Source organism: Taudactylus pleione, unplaced genomic scaffold (genome assembly GCF_031769625.1).
Source record: "Taudactylus pleione unplaced genomic scaffold, aTauple2 ptg000142l, whole genome shotgun sequence".
NCBI classification, from domain to species: domain Eukaryota; kingdom Metazoa; phylum Chordata; class Amphibia; order Anura; family Myobatrachidae; genus Taudactylus; species Taudactylus pleione.
Genome location: NW_028284544.1, coordinates 3,713,288 through 3,733,715, shown reverse-complemented (window position 1 = coordinate 3,733,715; position 20,428 = coordinate 3,713,288). Strand labels below are relative to the sequence as shown.

Below are 20,428 nucleotides of genomic sequence, written 5' to 3'. Positions count from 1 at the left end.
GCCGATTCCGAAGCATTGAAACGACAGATTGTGTAAAAAATTCCCAAATCGTGATTCCCCACTCACGATTGTGATGCTATGCGCGTCCCTGCTGGTCTCACGTTGCATTTTCAGATCTGCCGTGCTGTAGGGCAGATTTGCCAAAACTGTGACACACACTGGGATGCACGATAGCTCTTAAGTCAGATTGGACATTTTTTACTCCAAATCCTGTGTAGGACTGGCGGGGGAGAGTTCAGGGGAAATTGTACATCGTGAGCACATCGGCAAGTGCGTAGGCACCTTTAGTATCGGTACTTATTAGCGGGGAAAGTTATCACATAGGATAAAATGGGATAAGTGGGGGCAGCACATTTGGCTCACAGCCTGTGTAGATAGCTTAAAATTATTGGGTAGATGTACTAAGGATTTTGGAGAGAAAAGTACCAACCAATCAGCTCCTGTCACTTTTCAAACACAGGGCTGTATTCAATTTGGAGCGAAAAGCCGTTTTCACGTGCTTTTGGCGAAAACTTTTCGCCGATGACATTATTTTCACCTGTTTTGATTATTACTCCGTATTCAATTTGGAAGACTTTCTGCCTAGACGGAGAGTCAGTGCAATGTAATAGGCGAAAAAGATTTGCCTATGAATAGCAGGTGGAGAAGGTGCAGAATTGGAGTTTTGGGGTGCAACGATGCGGGTACCCCAGTGCAGCCTTCAGACAGTCCCCCAAAGGTACGCTGTGTCAAACATTTTTTACAAAATACTTAAGGACACCCCAAAAAATCACTTTGAATTTTGGGCCGAAAAAAAAAATGTTGGGGTACAAAGTTAAAAACTAGCGAACTTGACTCTGGGGGGTCCCCAAATATGTCCCAGGTGTTTTTTTTCATTGCAGGGGCTTGCGGCAGGTGGATTTTTCACGATTTTTTTAACTTCACTTTAGAAACTTTTAAATATGCTGACCCCCATTTTCAAGTACCCCAAATTTGCTGGGATATGTTATTTTCTGGGAAAAAAGCTCTAGAATACTATTCTTCACCACTTATACAAAAACGCAGTATTGTTTAACTCTTCGAGCAACCACGGTTTGCTTAGTCCTTAATGCAGAATAAAAAAAATCCATTGTGTAGCTACCATTTATTATAAGTTTCTTTGGTGAATGGTCTGCTTTGTAATCATGATGGATTCATACAGATAACCAGTGTATCCTTATATATATATATATATATATATATATATATATATATATATATATATATATATATTGTTTAAACAGGAATTTTATCCAGTGGTTCAGCATCCAAAACCTTTATTTTTACCCTTTACAGTAATGAAACAGCTGAAAATACCTTATTTCAGTGGTTCTCAAACTCTGTCCTCAGGACCCCACACAGTTCATGTTTTGCAGGTCACCCAGCAGCTGCACAGGTGTACTCATTACTCACTGACACATTTTAAAAGATCCACAGGTGAAACTAATTATTTCAATTGTGATTCTGTCAGACCTGCAAAACGTGCACTGTTTGGGGTCCTGAGGACTGAGTTTGAGAACCTGTGCCTTATTTTATAGCCACTAACATAACCTGTATAACCTAAATACAGTAGCGTTTGAAATGAACACTTTCGTTCTTTACTATTTTTTTGTCTACAGAACCGAATAGGAAAATACAAAACAAAGAATATAAGAAGGATGGAAATCCAGATCTGTATCTTCAGCTCCCTATTATTTTTATGCCGGGTACACACTAGACGATATGAGAACATCGGCCAGCGTGTACCCGCTATATTGCTACCTATGCGCGCTCCCTATGCGCGCGTTGTCAGCGACCATGCCCGTTGGGCCTGCGATATAGTGAGCAGGGGACATGTTGCTGAATGCCTCCGACGTTAAGTGTTTGCTTTTTCGCAGCTTATTGGATACTCCAGGAGATGTCACTTGTCAGCTATGATAATAAGCTAGAGCCGTGCTACTCTCATCCAGTACTTGGGACTCGTTAATAGCGCATGTTTTCCTTATCTCCTTGCTTGGAGCACAGGTGTACTCATTACAGACCGACACATTTTAAAAGATCCAGATGGTGCAAATTATTTCACTTATTTAATTCTGAGAGAAACCCGGAAAATGTTAGTGTGCCCTGAGGACTGGATTTGAGAAGCACGGAGATGGAGATTACTAGCTGTGAATCAGAGCAGCAGGGTACTTCAGGCTCCAGTAGTTCTGTTTTCCCTTTCTCTTTAGGTGAACTCAATCAGCTTTTTTAACCTCCATTATCACCGCTATCCTGATAACCCTCAGATCTACCTCTTCTCCCATGACCTCTTCCCCTCTATCCTCACTGGTATCTCAGCTGTTTCTCTGCTTTATTTCTTCTCGATGTCCCAGCACTTTCTTAAACTAAACATGTCTAAGACTTAGTTGATAGTCTTCCCTCCCTTAATTTCATTATCTATGTACGGCACCATCGTCTCTCCTAGCCAGCAAGTGCCCTGTCTTACAGTTTACGCCAACCTCTCCAGTCCTGTCGTTTCCACTTCAGAAACCTCTCCAGGATCAGACCTTTTTTTCAACCTGGAGGCAACTAAAACCTTCATCCTTTCACTGGTCATCTATTGACTGAACTACTGTAGCCTCCTATCTGGCCTCCATGTCTCCCACCTATCTCCATTCCAATCTGTGCTCAATGCTTCTGCCCCGGCTCATCATCTTATCCAAACGTACTGCGTCTGCCTCCCCTTTTCTACAGTCCTTACATTGGCCTCCCTTCAGAACCCATGTCAAACTCTTCACACTCCCTTACAAAGCCCTGACCCTTATTTTCTATTTATATCCCTGATCTTACCTCCCTTCACACTCCCACCCACCCATTATGCTTTACAAACTAATGCCGCCTCTCCTCCATCTCCCAAGATTTTCCTGTCCTGCTCCCTACCTCTGGAACTCTCACCCTATTAGAGACTCTACAAAGTGTCAAACAGGCTTTTAAGACCCACTTTATCAATGCCTTCCAGCGCTCATCTAACCCACTGCTCCGTTCTATTCACTCACAATCTCACCCCTGTCTGTAAGCCACTCCCCTTTAGATTGTAAGCTCTCACCAGCAGAACCCTCTTCCCTTGTTTATAGCATCATCTTCTCCAGACTGCCAACAACTGCACTTAACCTTTGGCTTCTGCTGCCCTGCTGCTTATTTGGGTATTATAACTGCTGATGCAGCAATGTTTATAAACTTGCTGTCCATGTTCTGCCGTTTTTTTTGTACAGTCTTTTCTTATTGTGTTTACTTTGTAAGGTGCTGCGGACCCTTGTGGTGCCATAAAAATAAAGAAGTGTCTGTCCCAAACTGCACATGACCTCAAAGTTTGGGTAGTCAGGGATGAAGGGGGGGATAAGCATCTCCCTATTATCGTTGTAACTATTCCTTCTAATGCAGTCTGCCATAAAGAAACCACGAAAAACGCCTGGAGAACGGAGCCGGGGAGAGCCAGGAACTAGAGGACGAGGGAGAGCTAATGGACATCCCCAGCAGAATGGAGAGGGCGATCCTGTCACCTTGTTTGAAGTTGTGAAGATGGGAAAGAGTGCCATGCAGGTAGCTGTCCACCTCTTCCTCCCTGTAACTCCTTTTACTCTTCATCCTAATCTCACTCTGCGCGTCTTAAGTATGTTATGTACTTATTGTTACTATTTGCACTTATTATAATGGGTCTGGGATTTGACTTCATTTCGTAAGGATATGGTTCACAACTAGGGTATCACTTAAACATATGTAATGAGCATGATGTGCAAACAATGTTGTAAGATACAATTAAAAGAATCAATTAAGATTGGGCTTTTTTTTTTTCTTTAGCTGTAACCAAGAGTTACATTCAATTTAATTTTCTGTTACTCTGTATTGTTATCCCAAAGCAATTTGTAGCATGGTAGGTGCAGTATGTGGCTAAGGAATATGTTCCATTGTGATGAGGTTAGATGGGTTATGTAGCTATCGTCTAATGATCATAGTAGTTACATTATCATGGGAAATAGTTACAATATGTTACCGGGTGAGGACCTTTACATCTCCTCAGATAGCGACGTACTCTTTATAATGTGTGAGCCTAGCCACATACACACCTTTCAAATAAGTACAAGTCGCCAAAAGTCTGTGTGGCCTCCAGTCGCTGTATGATCTCCATGTGCTTCCTTCTTGCTTCCCATTGGCAGTGAGGTATTAGCAGAGGCTTCCTATTCCTGTGTAGCAGTGTCTTGTATTATATAGCATTAATATGCACTCAGATTTTGTTAAAGAGCTGAACGATAACTATTGTAAAAATCGTTCATATCTTTGACATGTTGGGCATGCATCGATAAACAATGCGCGTTCCCGCATGTCAGATAACGATATCTGACATCGACTGTGTTTGCAGCAAGATTTGGACGATTTCATTCATTTTAATACTGTCAGAAATCATTAATCGTTCACAAAATCGTTCAAATTGTTGAAATCGTTCATCGATGTTCTACGCAATCGATCTGACCATGTGTATGCGCCATTACAGTTGGAGAAGGAGATGCACGGATAAGGCATGTTTATGTGAGACTGCTGGCTTCAACTTGCCTCATTCTGTTTTTCTTCTAGTCTGTTGTTGATGATTGGATCGAGTCCTACAAACAAGACCGAGACATTGCTCTTCTGGACTTGATAAACTTCTTCATCCAGTGTTCAGGATGTAAAGGTGGGTGTTTGGTCTCCCAGTGGCCCCAGCCTCCCATACAGAGCTGATGTAACACAACGATGGCATTCTGGGTACTAGATAATCATACTATTCTTCAAAACCTGCTACTTAACTTCTAATAACTTCTAATTGATGTGGTGTAAAAAAGAAAAAAAATGATGCAGCCAAAAAGCCATCCATTTAAAATGCAAATAGTGCATAACAGGTGCAATACTTATCAGAGGCTAGGCAGTAGGGAATACATGGTTTCAGGTCCCAACCCGACAGCTGTTTCAGTGTGTTACCACCTTCCTCAGGGGTCTGCCATAAAATATTTACCAGGCATCAGTAGAAGTGCAGTAACACCCAGTTAGGGCACTGCACGGGACAAACTTTGTGTTACCATTTGTTTATAAACTATTTTTAGGTCTTGTCTGTTGTATTGTAATTGTTTAAATTAACTGAGTTTTTAAATGTGTTACTATGCAGGAACTGTAAGAATTGAAATGTTCCGTAATATGCAGAATGCAGAAATTATCCGAAAAATGACTGAGGAGTTTGATGAGGTAAGTCAGGACGTTACGGCACTTTATGTATTGTTTCATTTATTATGTATTATTAATTTACTAACCACCTTTTGTATAGTGCACACATTATGCAGCGCTTTACAGCGAATATTTGTCACCCCCGTTATATTCTTCATCCATGCACAAATACACTGGGGTTCACTTTTTGTCAGACGCCAATTAACCTACAGGTATTTGAGAAAACCCAATGCAAACACTGGGAGAATATACAAATGCCACTCAGTGCCTTAGGCAGGAATTGAACTCTTGGCTTTGAGTCAGCAATGGTAACCTATATGCCAACCGTGCTGCAGTTAACAAACTGTATTTAGAACAATAAATGTGTTAAGTGATTTGGGTGTGAGAAGGATCAACATCTACACTGTGTATTTGAAAGTGTTTTGGTGAATGCTTTGGTTTAAGTGATTCTTTCCTTCCTTCAGGATAGTGGAGACTACCCCCTAACAATGCCTGGTCCTCATTGGAAGAAGTTTCGCTCCAACTTCTGTGAGTTTATTGGTGTACTGATCCGGCAGTGCCAATACAGCATTATCTATGATGAATACATGATGGACACAGTCATCTCCCTGCTCACCGGTCTCTCAGACTCCCAGGTCCGAGCGTTCAGGCACACAAGCACACTGGCCGGTAAAACCTTTTTGCTTTGGAATGTTGTTTTTGTTTTTTTTGGGGGGGGGGGGTTTTGGGGGGTTTTTTTTTTAACAACCTTTGTTTTTTTTTGTTTTTTTTTGTATCTATTATTTTAAAGCTAAACCCATAGAAGTGGTCTCCAGCACTGATCAACCCAATGTAACCCATCCAGGTCAGCTGCTTTTAGATCTAGATTTGATTATATACTAAAGCTGTTAGAAAAGCTTATTTCTACAGCTTAACCACTTGCAGCGTAATGGCCAACACCATGGTCTACCTGTCATTTTGCAACCACTCTGCCCTTTTGCTAGTGGTTAAGCTGCTTCATATTTTTTAGTTTTAGCTATAGGAAACCTTGTTGGCTGAGAAACAGATGCTGTGTTAGCTCTTATCTGTGAATGCTTATAGCAGTCATCAATGGCAGCTAGTACATCTAACGAGGGTGCTACACAGAGAATCATTAGGTTCCTGGCACCAGAATGCAGCACATAAGATTTCTAGTCATCTAAGCGCAATTTCCTTGTTTGAATATGCAATCCTGCAGTGACGTCACCTGGTCCTCCTCCTTCCAGGAGATGCCTGTCACCTCTTTCTGTGCTGGTACTGTTGGGTCCATGCAAATTGGATCTAATAGAAGTATTAGAAATAGCTCAGGTAAATGTTTATGGTGGGCACAAGGAGAAGACCTATCAAGCAAATCTGGGATTCCCAAGTTAAATGTAAAAATAATGTAAGCAAATATAAAAAGAGGGTAATAGGTAGTTTGGTTGTACATCCCTATCACTCCTTCAAAATGAATATAAAATACCATTTACTATTAAACTTTGGTGACCTAGTTATTCATTGGTTGTCACAACCTGGAAAATAAAAAAACAAAATGTGTTTTCTTTCTGCCCAGTTCCTTTCCCCACTCCAACCCGTCATACCCACGTTTCTGGTCCTACTCTCTGGGTGGTCATCCGTCCTGTCATTGCGGCTATGCAGATTGGTAGATTAGTTATGTAAGTAGAGCTGCAATATTTTGCCAAGTTCTCTGTTTGCCAGGAAAATGGTCGACTTGGTTAGAATCAAACTCCTAACCACAGCTCTGTGATTTTGAAATGCGAACCACTGTGCTACTGTGCTGCCCCAGTTGTATTAACTAACACATATTCAGTGCTACTTTAATATATTTGTGAAGTTTAATTTCTTTAGCTTCACTGTCTGAGACATTTCATATTCCTGCTAGTTGTGATGATAATGGTAGATGGGATATTTATTTACAAACGATTCCTGCACAGAAGAGCCCTGAATTATCTAACTTCCATTCATTATAAATTTGTGTCTTTCTTCCCGGTATTGATGATATTTTTACAAAAGCAATTCCTCATTTCTTTCACGAAATCCATCGGTAGTAACTGAAATCCTTCCGTGCTTTACTTTTTCTTGTCTGCTATAGAAGCCAATCTGTGCCTGGCTGTGTTTTCCTATGTATCCAAGTTTTCCCGTGTAATGCAATCTACACTGCCACCTTGTATCCGAGTGTTTTGTTTCCATGTGCTGTCCGCTCCATATCTGGGGTAAATTGCTCTTCTGAATATCTTTATGCTGCTGCCCCACACTGGTAAACTCTAGAACTCTAATTACATCTCATGCAGCCTGATGCATTTTCCTCACAGCTCGGATAACGTAGCTCTCAGTGCTTTGACGTATGTCAGCTCATTAGTTTTTCTTTGCCATCAGTTGGTAGCCCTGGTGCTTACGTCTATTTATAGACCCTGGGTAATGTCACAAACCTAAAGTGAATGAACGTATTCTTGTTCAGTATATTTTAGACAGATTTTGATTCCAGTAAAAATTGTACCCAAACTTTTTTCTTTCTCAAAATGATTTAACCTTTACTGTTTTTAGTGGTGAGCATTTTAGAAATATTAACTTACTAACGTTTATTTACTGGCAATTTGCACCTGTTTTGTTGTACTAAATGGAGATGAATGAAGACTGTGAAACTCTTCCAGTTTCCTAGTAGACTGTGAGTGGCTGAATTTTCCCTACATGACCAGTCCACTTTAACATTTTGGCATGCACCAGTTTCATAGGGCGTATGTGTGTGTATATATAGATAAATATAACACCACTTACAGGTGACGTGAATAACATTGATTATCTTGTTAGAATGGCATATGTTAGGGGGTGGGATATATTAGGCAGCAAGTAACAAAGGCCAGATTGCGATGAAGCATTTCAAAAACTGCAGGTCATGTGGGGAGTTCCCAGTATGCAGTGGTTAGCACCTACCAAAAGTTACCGGCGACAGGCTCATGGGGTGCCCAAGGCTCATTGATGCACGTGGGGAGCGAGGGCTAGGTAACCCCTTTGATCACACAGAAGAGCTACTGTAGCACAAATTGTTGGAAAAGTTCATGTTTTCATGTGTAGCCGCAGACTGGTCAGAGTGCCAGTGCTTACCAGTGTCCACCGCCAAGAGCACCAACAATGGGCAAGTGAGTGTCCAAATTGGAGGTGAATCATATTTTCTCTTGCCTCTTGTGGACAGCCGGTTGCGTGTGCGTCATTTACAAAGGGGGGAGAGATAACCAGAATGTACTGAGAAGAAGGCAAGCTTTTGGAAGCAGTGTGATTCTCTGGGCAATGTTCTGCTGGGAAACATTGGGTCCTGCCATTCATGAAGATATTTTGACACTTACCCATGCCATCTCTGCAAGCATGTCTAGATAGGTGGTATTCCCTAATGGCAGTGGCCTCTTTTGAACTTCAAACACTGTTGAGCAGATTTCTGGATTATTGGGAATCTGCGCATGCACAGGACCCGTTCTATGAATGTGATCGCATGGAGCACCTTCTATGCCTCTGCCTGATTGAGAGGCATTTAAAGAGCAGTGCGGGGATGGCCGGCTTTCCCCGAAACTCCCCATTTTCCGGGAGTGGCAAGTCCAGGGGCAGTGTCCACAGGCGCAGTTTCCTGGAACTGCAAACGAACCAGCCTGAGTAAGCTGAGGCTTACTCAGCTGGCTGGTGGCCCGGCGCCGTCCAGTGGTCGCGATGGTTTCTCCAGCCTGCGACATCGGTCACAGTGCTGGGATTACATGTTTGCAAAGACCGAATTGCAAAGCTGCTTGCGTGCAGCTTTGCAATTCCTTCCCAAGCTGAATCACCCCCCTAAGTGCAGTCTCAGTCCAATCAATCTGTGGGATATGCTGGAAAAATAAGCCTTATCCATGGAGGTCTCACCTCGCAACTTACAGGACTTAAAGGATCTGCTGCTAACGTCCACAGGACACCTTCTGAGGTCTTGTGGTGGAGTCCATGCCTTGACAAGTCAGAGCTATTTTGTTGGCATAATGGTGGACCTACACTATTAGTCAGGTGGTTTTAATGTTATGGCTGATCAGTGTATGTATATATAATATTTCAAGGTTACAGAATCCTGTTCCGAAAATGTTCTATTTCTGCAGCTCAGGGTAACACTTGTCACATACGTTTCATTTACATAACTCAAACGCCTATTCTTTGGCTGCAAAATGAGGGTAATTGATGACTCAGAATGCCATGTAACAATAGTGTGTTTCTGTCCATTTTTAGAGCTCGGGATGTGTTATCCTGATGGTCACAGTAGCCTATGCGTCCAGTATACACCAGACACAGGTGGCACTTACATTTCACTTCTGCCTACGTAGTGAACCATTCATATTATGTGCAGCAAACACATTCTTTATTATCACTGCTAGTGTTCACAAACAGCCAATCAGAAGCAGTTCCCTAATGTCAGTGACAGTCATCTGCTATTTGCACCTGACTAATATTTTGGCTTTCCTAGACGGACATGTGTTTGCAATTGCATGCATGCTCCCTTACTGTAGTTGGCAATACAGGTGCAGGCAGGCAAGAGTGGCAGATCTACATGGGCACAAATGCTTAAGCACACCAATCTTGGGCTAGTGGCAGACTTGGGGTATCAGGTAGTACTTTAAGGCTAATTGTCCATTGTTATATCACAGTCCCCTACATCCATCCATTAATTGGCCTTACACCTACGGAAATTTTGAACAGATACAACTGCCCTGTTGCCACCTCAACTATCTCCATTGCATTTTGTCCTGAATAATTCCGGCCTCCCCTAGGCACGTCTCTGGGAAATTTTAAAGTCTTGGGATCTCATTCAGACCCGCGAGCTCGATGTCACCGCTCGCATCCAGCGTATGCAAATTTGTCAAAGTGACGACATGGGAAGCGATCGCTCGCCAAGGCATAAGCACACCCACTTTGGCTGTGCGAGCGATCGCTCTGTGTATGCCGATACCCATTAGCGTATATTGAGACGCCCACTAGCGCACGTCCTCTCCAGTAATTGTATTAAAACATTGGTACATCGAGCACCATCGGTAGCTATCGCAGCGCTTGTGGTTGCCTTACCCTACCGCAAGCACTGCGAGGACTTCAGTGTAAAAAACAGGCATGTGACGTGTACTATGACGCTGCCTGTTAATTATGCACACCTTAAAAACAGCATTGAAACACAGAGGCACGCCTGCGTTCGCACCTCCACACCCCTGTTACCACCCACAAACGGCCTCTCCTGTCACTCATTTCACTGGGCCGTCTTTGCTGAGCGAGCGGGCTGCGATCGCACAGAGTAGTTTGCACACGCGCAGAACGAAGCGTGCGCATGCACGTTCGCAGACCATCAGGCCGCTTGCGAGCGCGCAGCGCTAGCGAGCGGGTCTGAATGAGGTCCTTGATGTGTTGAGTGTTTCCCAAGAGTGCACCTATGGTATTTCAGCATGGACTTTAGATGGGCACGTAGAGTGGTTCCCCACTATTGCAGCCCTTAGTGGTAAAGTGGAAAGAAGAGTTAATTCAGAGCCATACACCTGACCAATGCAGGAAGGGGTGTATCTGTTCTTACCCATAAGGCAGGTACAGTATAAATTAGGGTTCCAAAATAAATATAAAAGTTTTTTATTAGTCCTCCAGTTTGGTGACGTCGGGGGCACATTGAGGTATAGTGCGCTCTGGTGTTCTCTGGTGGTCTTGCTCCTCTGCCTTATAACACATAAGAGGAGAAAAGCTTAGTTCTCACAGTAATCCATGTTTAAAATGGACCTGTCACCTTTACAAAGTGGAGACAGCCATCCTACGCGCTTCGATAAATATGCAGCTATTCAATTTGGTAGGATACAATGACCTCACTGATCAACTGCCTGACTGATATTCATAAGATCTAACTCGTATCCATGAGCTACCACTTCCAAATGAATTGATGAGCTGCTCTATAGTGAATATTCACCATGAAACTGGCTGCTTCCGGTGTGTGTAGGTGACAGGTTAACCGTGTTAAATGCATTTTATAAGCACCGGTGTTTATATGCCCCCAACTCTTAGGACACTCACCGGCTTTTCTTAAACATTTTTTTTTTCTTTACTTGAATTTTACACGCACAACATGAAAGACTAAATAATGATAGGTGCAATGTGGATAGGAGGGTTACACAGAAAACAATAAGCAAAGACACAGTAGAACGGAAAAAGGTTAAAAGGAAAAATAGTAGCTGAGACCGACTTAGAGGTGGTAAAGCTATGAGGACAGCTAGACACGAGGAGCCGCAACACATCAGGAAAGGGAATATGGTTGGGACATCTATCTTTCAAAACAACCAATGGTTTGTGGGGAAGTAACCCCAACCCAGTCCCGAGCTTGGCTAAGCAAGCATGCAATCTGATTCTCACCTTCTTTTCTAGTTGGAATCGCTTACAGAGGGAGCCCTCAACCATTAACGGCCAGTCATATGGGGATGTTGATTTATTTTAGGCAGTTTTTCTCTCTCCAGTTTCTTCAGCCTTCTATCTCCAATTCCTTTTGTAGCTAACATCCGCCCTTTTAAAAAAAATAAAAAAAATCTATATATATATTTCCACAGAAGATGAACTGTCAACTCACATAAGGTTATCCTACGTTGTGACCGCTACGATCATGTAATTCCTATGTTTTTATTCCTACTAAGAAGTTAGAAATGTACTATTCAGAGTTCATGCCAACTTGTATGGTAACTTCTTGCTGATGTGAATGGCCTGCAATACCCTGTGTTGTGTCTCAGAAGAACTAAAGCTCATTGAAAGATACAGCAGGGATATGATTGTTTTTTCGAATAAGTCCAAACCCCAGATCTAATATACCATGTAAATGTTCTCAGAACTTAGTAATTGCAACACTTATATCACTGTAACCCATGGAGACTTCATAGCTGTCCCACCTGACAGTGACTGATCTTCAGAAATACCTTTCCTAGAGGTGGGAATAAGTAGGGTAAGATTTGGAAGTGAGGTAGATAAATCCAGTCCCCACAAGCTGTAACTATAGGCTTATTCCAACACTCAGGTTCCCATAGCCACTACGAATTATGGATAATATGTTGTACTGTGCCCCCCCCCCCCCCCCCCCCCAGGAACTGATGCCCTGGAACTGTGCTATATAGCTAGAACCAGAATTAATATATGCCGGGGTACCTGTGTCACAGAGCAACTGTCTATTCACGTCGATATGCTCCTCGTATATGTGCTGAAGAGGGTCTTTCATTCCTGGGAGGGTGACCTGTACACCACAATAAATAGTTCATTATATGTAACAAGAAACTGACGGGCTGACCTTTTACACAGTCTGCGGAGTAACAATTGTTTTGCCTGACAAAATCAGATGGGGATCAGTTATTTTATTTGTGTTCCGAAATCACAGCAACTGGTGGATTACGTTGAGGTGTGTGAGGTCACTGGTCAACTGAATTGTATGAGGCCCTGCTGTGTGAGCTGGGGATATTGTTCCTATCAGCGACTGATAGTATAGGGTCGACCCAGCTTTATTCAATGTGAACTGTTGGTAAATTGTAACAATCACACTGCAAAAATCTATCTAGAAAAGTGTATTGAAGCCTCTGAGTAGGGAATAACAGTATTATCTTCCCTTACCTGGTTAAAACGCTTGTCACGGCGGTTATAGTAGGGATCATAAACCGATGGGTCATAGTGGTTCAAATAGGCAGCCCCCTAGAGGATGAGAAACCTGACATTAAATGCATATCAGTGGCCTACACTGTAGTACAAATGTTTCTCATTGCATCCCACGGCACTCTTGCTACTAATAAGTGATCTGGGTATCGGATGTTCCCACCATGAAGTGTTATTTTCATTCAGTAGTACAGACAATTCTCACATAGGAAGGAGACATTTCATCATGATGGGAAAGGGTCTTTACCAACATGCTTCAAGCCCAGGGCAACATATCACAGGATTCTTCTATTCATGCAGGGTCAATGAGGAGCACTTGAATATTCCAGGCATGAAATGACTTGTATAAAAAAATAATAGCACTCACTAGATTTATTTAGATCTTAGCTATGTGTTAGTAAGTTTATAAACGGACTAAAACTATTTGCAAAAGATATAGGGGCCTATTCATCAAAACGAAATTTTCCGCATATTTTAGTTACCAGGCCATTAATCATCAGGGATCCGAAAAGGACCCCTGATATTCAGCAAACTCCAAAAACAACGTTTTTGGAGTTTGCTTCCGAGAACTAGCTCCATCTTCAGACGGCGCTTGTTCTCCGATCCCTGCTCTTTCCTATGGGAAGGAGTTCCAGGGATGCGAAGAGGGATCTGAGCGGATCAGTCCACTGTCCCCTCGCTACCTCCCCAGTGGCTGTGTGCGTGCGTCACACGAGGTCACGTATGTGTAGCTGGGACATCTGTGAGGAGACAAGTGACTCAGCTACAACTCTAAAGGACGTGAATAAAGGGTGGTGAACCGCGCTCACTGATATGACTGTGGGGGTGGATTGAGGCAGGAGGGAGAGGGAAAGAGTAATGGGGGGGGAAGAGAGGTGGGGGGAGGGGATGTGCGTGTATCTGGAGGTATGGGGGTAGGGGGTGTAAGAGTGCTGCGCCTGTGGTAGGAGTACCTGTTCCTACCTAGTTTAGAGACTGGTAAAAGCTGGGTAAGGCGCGCTCTCTATATGGTGAGGCAGTGTGTAAAGTGCTTGGGTAAGAGTGATCTGTATGACAGAGAGACGTAGACGGTGGTGTTGGGTCAAGGTAATTTTATTGGTTTAAGGTAGGTAGGCACAATGCTACTAGAGGGTAATTGACCCAGGAGCAGTGGGGGGAAGAGCAGGATGGGTGCACGGGGGGGAAGGTGGGTAGACCCTTTTAGGGGGCTCCTTTTCCGTGCAGTTCTGGACCAGCACGTTGTCCCTGCTGGACCTTTGGTCGACAGTCTTAACGCCCGGCACAGTGTAGGTGGAAGTCTGGTAAGGATAGATGATGTGGCGGCGTCCCGCAATTTGAACAACTTACCTACCGGTAGGTGCCTGTGTAGGCGTTGCGATTTGGTGTACAGCAGGGGGGTTCTTCAGCAGGAAAGAAGGTTTCCATGACGTGATGGTGTGTGTGTCTCCAACGCGTTTCGGCTGTGCCTTAATCATGGAGGTATACCTCCATGATTAAGGCACAGCCGAAACGCGTTGGAGACACACCCACCATCACGTCCTGGAAACCTTCTTTCCTGCTGAAGAACCCCCCTGCTGTCCCAGCGACCGCTGATCACAAGGAGCTGCCAGCACCTCCGGCGAGCGGCACCCCCGCCTTGTGACCGTGACACGCCCGGCTCTCAGCCTCCCCGCCCCCGCCCCACATTGGGCGCCAACAGCCGCAGGAACCACGAGGAGCCGGCGTTCACTGCACACACACGGCATCCCTCATCCGAACAGCCTCACCCGGCCGTCCCGCTGCACGACGTGGCACACACGCAGGTACCGGCCCGCATCCCAAACACGGAGACGCCGACCTGCCGCAGCCTGCGCATCCAGCCAGGCTCCATCCACCACGCTGACCCACCCTGCCAGCGCAAACAAGACCAACTGTGCCACCATCACGGGGCACAGCCGCACCAGTAGCTGCAGCACAACAAGAACGGCCATCTAACCTGCCGCTGTATACCATCAGAGACTGCCGACCACCACCCCCAAATCGCAACGCCTACACAGGCACCTACCGGTAGGTAAGTTGTTCAAATTGCGGGACGCCGCCACATCATCTATCCTTACCAGACTTCCACCTACACTGTGCCGGGCGTTAAGACTGTCGACCAAAGGTCCAGCAGGGACAACGTGCTGGTCCAGAACTGCACGGAAAGGGAGCCCCCTAAAAGGGTCTACCCACCTTCCCCCCCGTGCACCCATCCTGCTCTTCCCCCCACTGCTCCTGGGTCAATTACCCTCTAGTAGCATTGTGCCTACCTACCTTAAACCAATAAAATTACCTTGACCCAACACCACCGTCTACGTCTCTCTGTCATACAGATCACTCTTACCCAAGCACTTTACACACTGCCCCACCATATAGAGAGCGCGCCTTACCCAGCTTTTACCAGCTACAACTCTAGTAGGAATCTGTGTGGCCAGCGGTTCAAATCCCGACAGTGGAAGCCCGGCCCGGCCCAAACGCTCACCCCAAAATAATTATTGCTACCTAATAGTAGCACCCACTCTGGGTCATATAATTACAAATGAATGTACTGCATAATAACAGCACATGTATTTATGTGGAGAGCGGACTCACCTAGGAGGTATCCCAGAAACCTCCAAATGGCACTATATGGACCAGCACATCCTCCCAATGCTGGCTCCCTTCATGGTGGTCGCTCACATCAGCTTAATGATATTGCCCGAGTGCTTGTAAAGTGCAGGGTTTACACTGGGTGCTACTATTAGGTAGCAATAATTATTTTGGGGTGAGTGTTTGGGCGTGGGGCCCCCAGAGTTGCTCTGGCTGGGCCTTTTTCAGGGCATCACCACTTAATTCACATAGATACTTTTCCATCACCTTTCTATTTGTTTGTTCATTATTTATGTAATTTAAATTTTTTCATTGTATTAACTCATTGATTATCTTTACACATCTATACTTTACACTTCCCTATCACCTTTTTTACCTTTTCCTGTGATACCCTTGGGATGGTCCTTGGTTTATTTTGGGGTGCCTTGCGCCTCGGATGTGAACCACTTAATGTTAGGAACGCCGATAGAGAGGAACCTTGACGTTGGCCCGGCGCTTAATCATATATTTGCAAATGTATGCTACTAATACCTCTGAATTTTTATTCTGTAGGATTCAAGTATTTTTGTTGATATTGCTGCAGTATGCTGGAGGGAATATTCCTTTTTTTCCTGAAGTAATGTGACTAAACAAGCAGTGACTTCATATAATATAACCACCACGCTAATGAATGAGGGACTATAAACTGGGGGGGAAGGGGTCAATACAATACGCAGTCATCCAATCAGAATAGGCGAGATAGCCCTGCTGATCATCATTATGCATTGTTGCACCTGCCCTGCTACATATACATGACTATAAGGTGTATATGGGACAGTATCCATGCCTCAGTTGCAGTTCCGCCCTTACTGCGCTCAATCTATGATTGCGTCCGATACATCTCTCCAGGCATTAGGGTACACATGAATGATGCTCACAAATCTGGAAACTGATGTGTATGCACATTGCTCGTGTAGTGCAGAAACCTATCTTATACCAACATTTTGCCATATGTCAAACTATAAGTTAGCCCCTTAGCTTTGTGTGTAGTGCAAAGAGTCAATATAAAAAGCAGTAGTTGCCTGCTGTGCTCTATCAGCTGGGGTCCTTTCTTGGTCTCTGTGTCCCACCACACTAATGTTCTCCTCAATGCTCTTTACCCATGTACTTCTCACTTGGTGTATGAGACATTTATGGTGAGGGAAAACAACAAGAAGAGGAGAATATCGTGTGGAATGGGGCTATCTGAGCTGGGTCCCTGGTAAATCCAGTATCAACAGTAACACATAAGTGTTATGGTTTTATTTTACTTCTCTGCACTCCACAAATTTGTGCTGGAATCTAATGAATGTAGTAGTTACATGTATAAGAGACAGATCTTGTTTTAGTTTTGGCTACTTGAAGACAAACTGCCCAGTGTGTACCTTTCTATTGGAGAACTCCAGATATTGCTCCAGATTTTCCCTTTTTCTCCTGTTCAGCTCTGCCGAAGATTGCCCATCGACATAGGCCTGAAAGGTCTTCTTTATAGGTACCGCCACAGACTCTGTCCATCTTTTATGAAGCATCACTTGTCTCTGGTGCTCGATGGTCTCCGCTCTCTTAATAGTAGCCTCTAATTTCTAAATAAACACCACAATTGGAAAAGCATCACATATGCATAAATGTCCACGAAAGTATTACACAATAAATAGCCCCCTTTTTTTTTGCGATGCAAATGCTGAGTGGTTATTGCAGCAATTTACTTTGCAATATGACAGCTTAGCCGGGAGGACTTGTAAGTGATGTGAGGGCATTTGCCTTACAGTGCACAGTTGCTGTTACAGAGGGGAAATGCCACTGGGTGATCGGCTAGGCAATTGTGGCTATCATGGGATAGTTGAAGACTATTTCCCCTTGGGCTAAAAGGTCCTGGCTCTTGGAGGGCCTATTTCATTTACAGAGACTGTAAGCTTGCGAGCAGGGCCATACTACCTATATATCTATCTGTTATTACCCAGTTTTGTTCCATTTATGTTTCCAATTGTAAAGCGCAACGGAATATGCTGCGCTATATAAGAAACTGTTAATAAATAAAATAAATTTACATGGTCTCTCAGAGATGGATAAATATTGCCTGGATGTTACATCATTGTAGTCACAGGAAGGATTTCTGGACTGCACACCCTAAATATATATATATATATATATATATATATATATATAATGGGAGGTGCTACCTGATGAGACTAATTGCAGGCACAAAGAAAGACATCTCAGGTGCACAACTCCAAATTATTAATAATATATAAATGCAATAAAATTTTGCAATCAAGAGGTTTTTAGCATAATCTTGGCCAAGGTTATGGGCCTACCCACCATATCCAGGTAACCTCTGTAGGGTAGGTCCCTAACATACTACGATTCAAATCCAGAGTGCAAGACACTCCCAAACTAGCCCAGCTAAGCCGCCCCAGGGCACCGCCATAGTAAGAAAAGTGCAGTGTGAAAGAGATAGTTAGGAGCAGCTACTGCTGCATATAAAGAATGAAAATAAAAAGTGAAGTACATATATAATAAATAGTGAAGGGTTAAAATGTGTTTTCAAAGAAAAATGTTATAATGCGGTGCCCTGAAACAGATCAACAAAGGCAATCCAGGGGGACCCACGCCCCAAAAATGAACCAAAGTTACACTACAGTATATAAAACTTGTAGGACTTAGCTAGAATTGTGCCTAATACTAGTGTGCATATTCATTACAAGACTCCATGCTTTTAAACCAATAAGGTAGGGGTGCTAATCCAGACTGAGGGTGTCTCCTTTCTCTCAGGTGTGCAATAAAGCACATTACATGGAGTGTATGGGAAGGATTTCTGTACTGCACACCATATATATATATATATATATATATATATATATATATATATATATAATGGGAGGTGCTACCTGATGAGACTAATTGCAGGCACAAAGAAAGACAAATCTCAGGTGCACAACTCCAAATTATTAATATATAAATGCAATAAAATTTTGCAATCAATAGTGGTTTTTAGCATAATCTTGGCCAAGGTTATGGGCCTACCCACCATATCCAGGTAACCTCTGTAGGGTAGGTCCCTAACATACTACGATTCAAATCCAGAACGCAGGACACTCCCAGACTAGCCCAGCTAAGCCGCCCCAGGGCACCACCTTAGTAAGAAAAGTGCTTTGTAGTCACGTCGGCACTTACAGAACTACTATAAGCATTAAATGTAGCGAGGACAGGTCTGGCAGCATATGACACATGGGTACTAACAGGGTGGGTTTTTTTATGGACTGATGAAAATGCATGTCCCAGTTTCTGTATCACCATTATGTACATAGGGTGAGTCAGTGATGGCAGCATATGCAGTGTAAACACCACCTCATGGAACATCTCGATAAAATGTATGATCAATGTAGTACGATAGAAATGGAGCCGGCAAGAAACAGCGACAACTACAGCCCTGGACTAGATGAGCAATATACACTGCCACCTATTTCTGCTGTATCCTCTTATGGGGAAAGCTGCTTTGCTTTTTCCTTATATCCATTTACAGGAAATCTCCCATTTGCAGTCTGGCTGCCTTTACTGTGTGAGTATCACTATGTAGCAGTCTCTATGCACTGCAGTAGTCTATGTACCTGCTTCCATTGCTTCTCCCTGTCCAGCAGCTCCATCGTGTCCTTATCACGGAATAGCTGAGGAAATAAACAGAAAATGTCAGAACATTTCACTAATTAGGGAGTAACCAAAGCTGTCATCATGGTGGGCCAGATCCTGGATGTCTGGGTGTGAAACTGATGTAATGCCTGCTTGCCCCCTCTCCTGGGGGTATATTTAGCAAAGTGTGGGTTTTTAGAAGTAGAGATACTGCCCATAGCAACCAATCACAATCTAGCTATTGTCTTCTAGAAGGTGCTAGATAAATGTTAAGCAGAATCTGATTGGTTGCTATGGGCAACATCTCCACTTATAAAAAGCTGCACTTTAGTAAATATACCCCCTGGTGTTTTGGGGGGATTCCAGTATTTCACAGAAACCTTGGGACTCCTGGGGGAGGGTGTCACCAAACCAAATGCAGTTTCTTGACTCTCTCGTGACATGGACTGGCCAATAGGAGCACAAACATTACAATGAAAGTTTTCCAGTAGAAAAATAACATCACAGATGCCACAGTCAGGGGAGTTGCTTGAATGCTGGGGACAAAATAAGGTATTTCTGCTCTGTCAACACCCTGTAACAAGCCAATGGCAGCAATTAAGGCGATGGGCATCTGCCATGACCGGTGTACCAGTCCATGGGCCTCGATATGATCATAAAAGTTCAGTGGCTTCTCCATAACATGGGGTATCAGACACAACTATAGTCCACATATCCTGCTCTAGGACCTCTGTGGGTGACATCTCCCCTAAAATATCCTGCTTGTTTTTATCTGTAACCTGCTCTAGAGTTCTGTAATCTATATCTCACCTCTGTCTATATGTGACACAGGGTTGGGAACGGGATGCCGGAGATCACAATCCTGACAGTGTTAGGATACCAACACCTGTCAGTAAATAATCCTCTCTCCCCCGCAACCTAATACTCACCCCAATACTTAACATCGGGATGCCGGTGCCGTGATTCTGACTGGTGTTGGTATCCTGGCGCCACATTCCAACCGCAGGGATCTCAACTGTATCCCGTGATACATGCTCAAGGTGAAGACATTGGCTACAGCATGACTTGTGTGTTCAACTGTTCATTATCGTGGTAAAGAAACACCACATAGGACTGCCAGTAGGGAGAGTTCCAGAAGCGCTGCATCACTACCACTAGATTCTCCTTTTATATATAATTACAGGGAAAAAGAATGCAGGGCTCGCAATGCTATTCCTATGCATGTGCCCTCTAATGCCGGCTATCTGTACCATTATACAGTATATATCGGCTTTGTTAA

The 20,428-nt window shown here is 43.8% G+C and overlaps 1 protein-coding gene across 5 annotated transcripts in view; it reads left to right on the top strand.

Moving 5' to 3' along the window:
* Positions 1-20,428, top strand: part of STAG1 (STAG1 cohesin complex component) — a 174,752-nt gene that overhangs the window by 99,611 nt on the left and 54,713 nt on the right. For all 5 annotated transcript variants that reach the window (XM_088473851.1, XM_088473849.1, XM_088473850.1 and 2 more), the window contains exons 4-7: positions 3,418-3,576; positions 4,606-4,702; positions 5,171-5,247; positions 5,691-5,895. In XM_088473851.1, the coding sequence (XP_088329977.1) occupies positions 3,418-3,576; positions 4,606-4,702; positions 5,171-5,247; positions 5,691-5,895 (538 nt within the window). The remainder of the gene's footprint in view (positions 1-3,417; positions 3,577-4,605; positions 4,703-5,170; positions 5,248-5,690; positions 5,896-20,428) is intronic.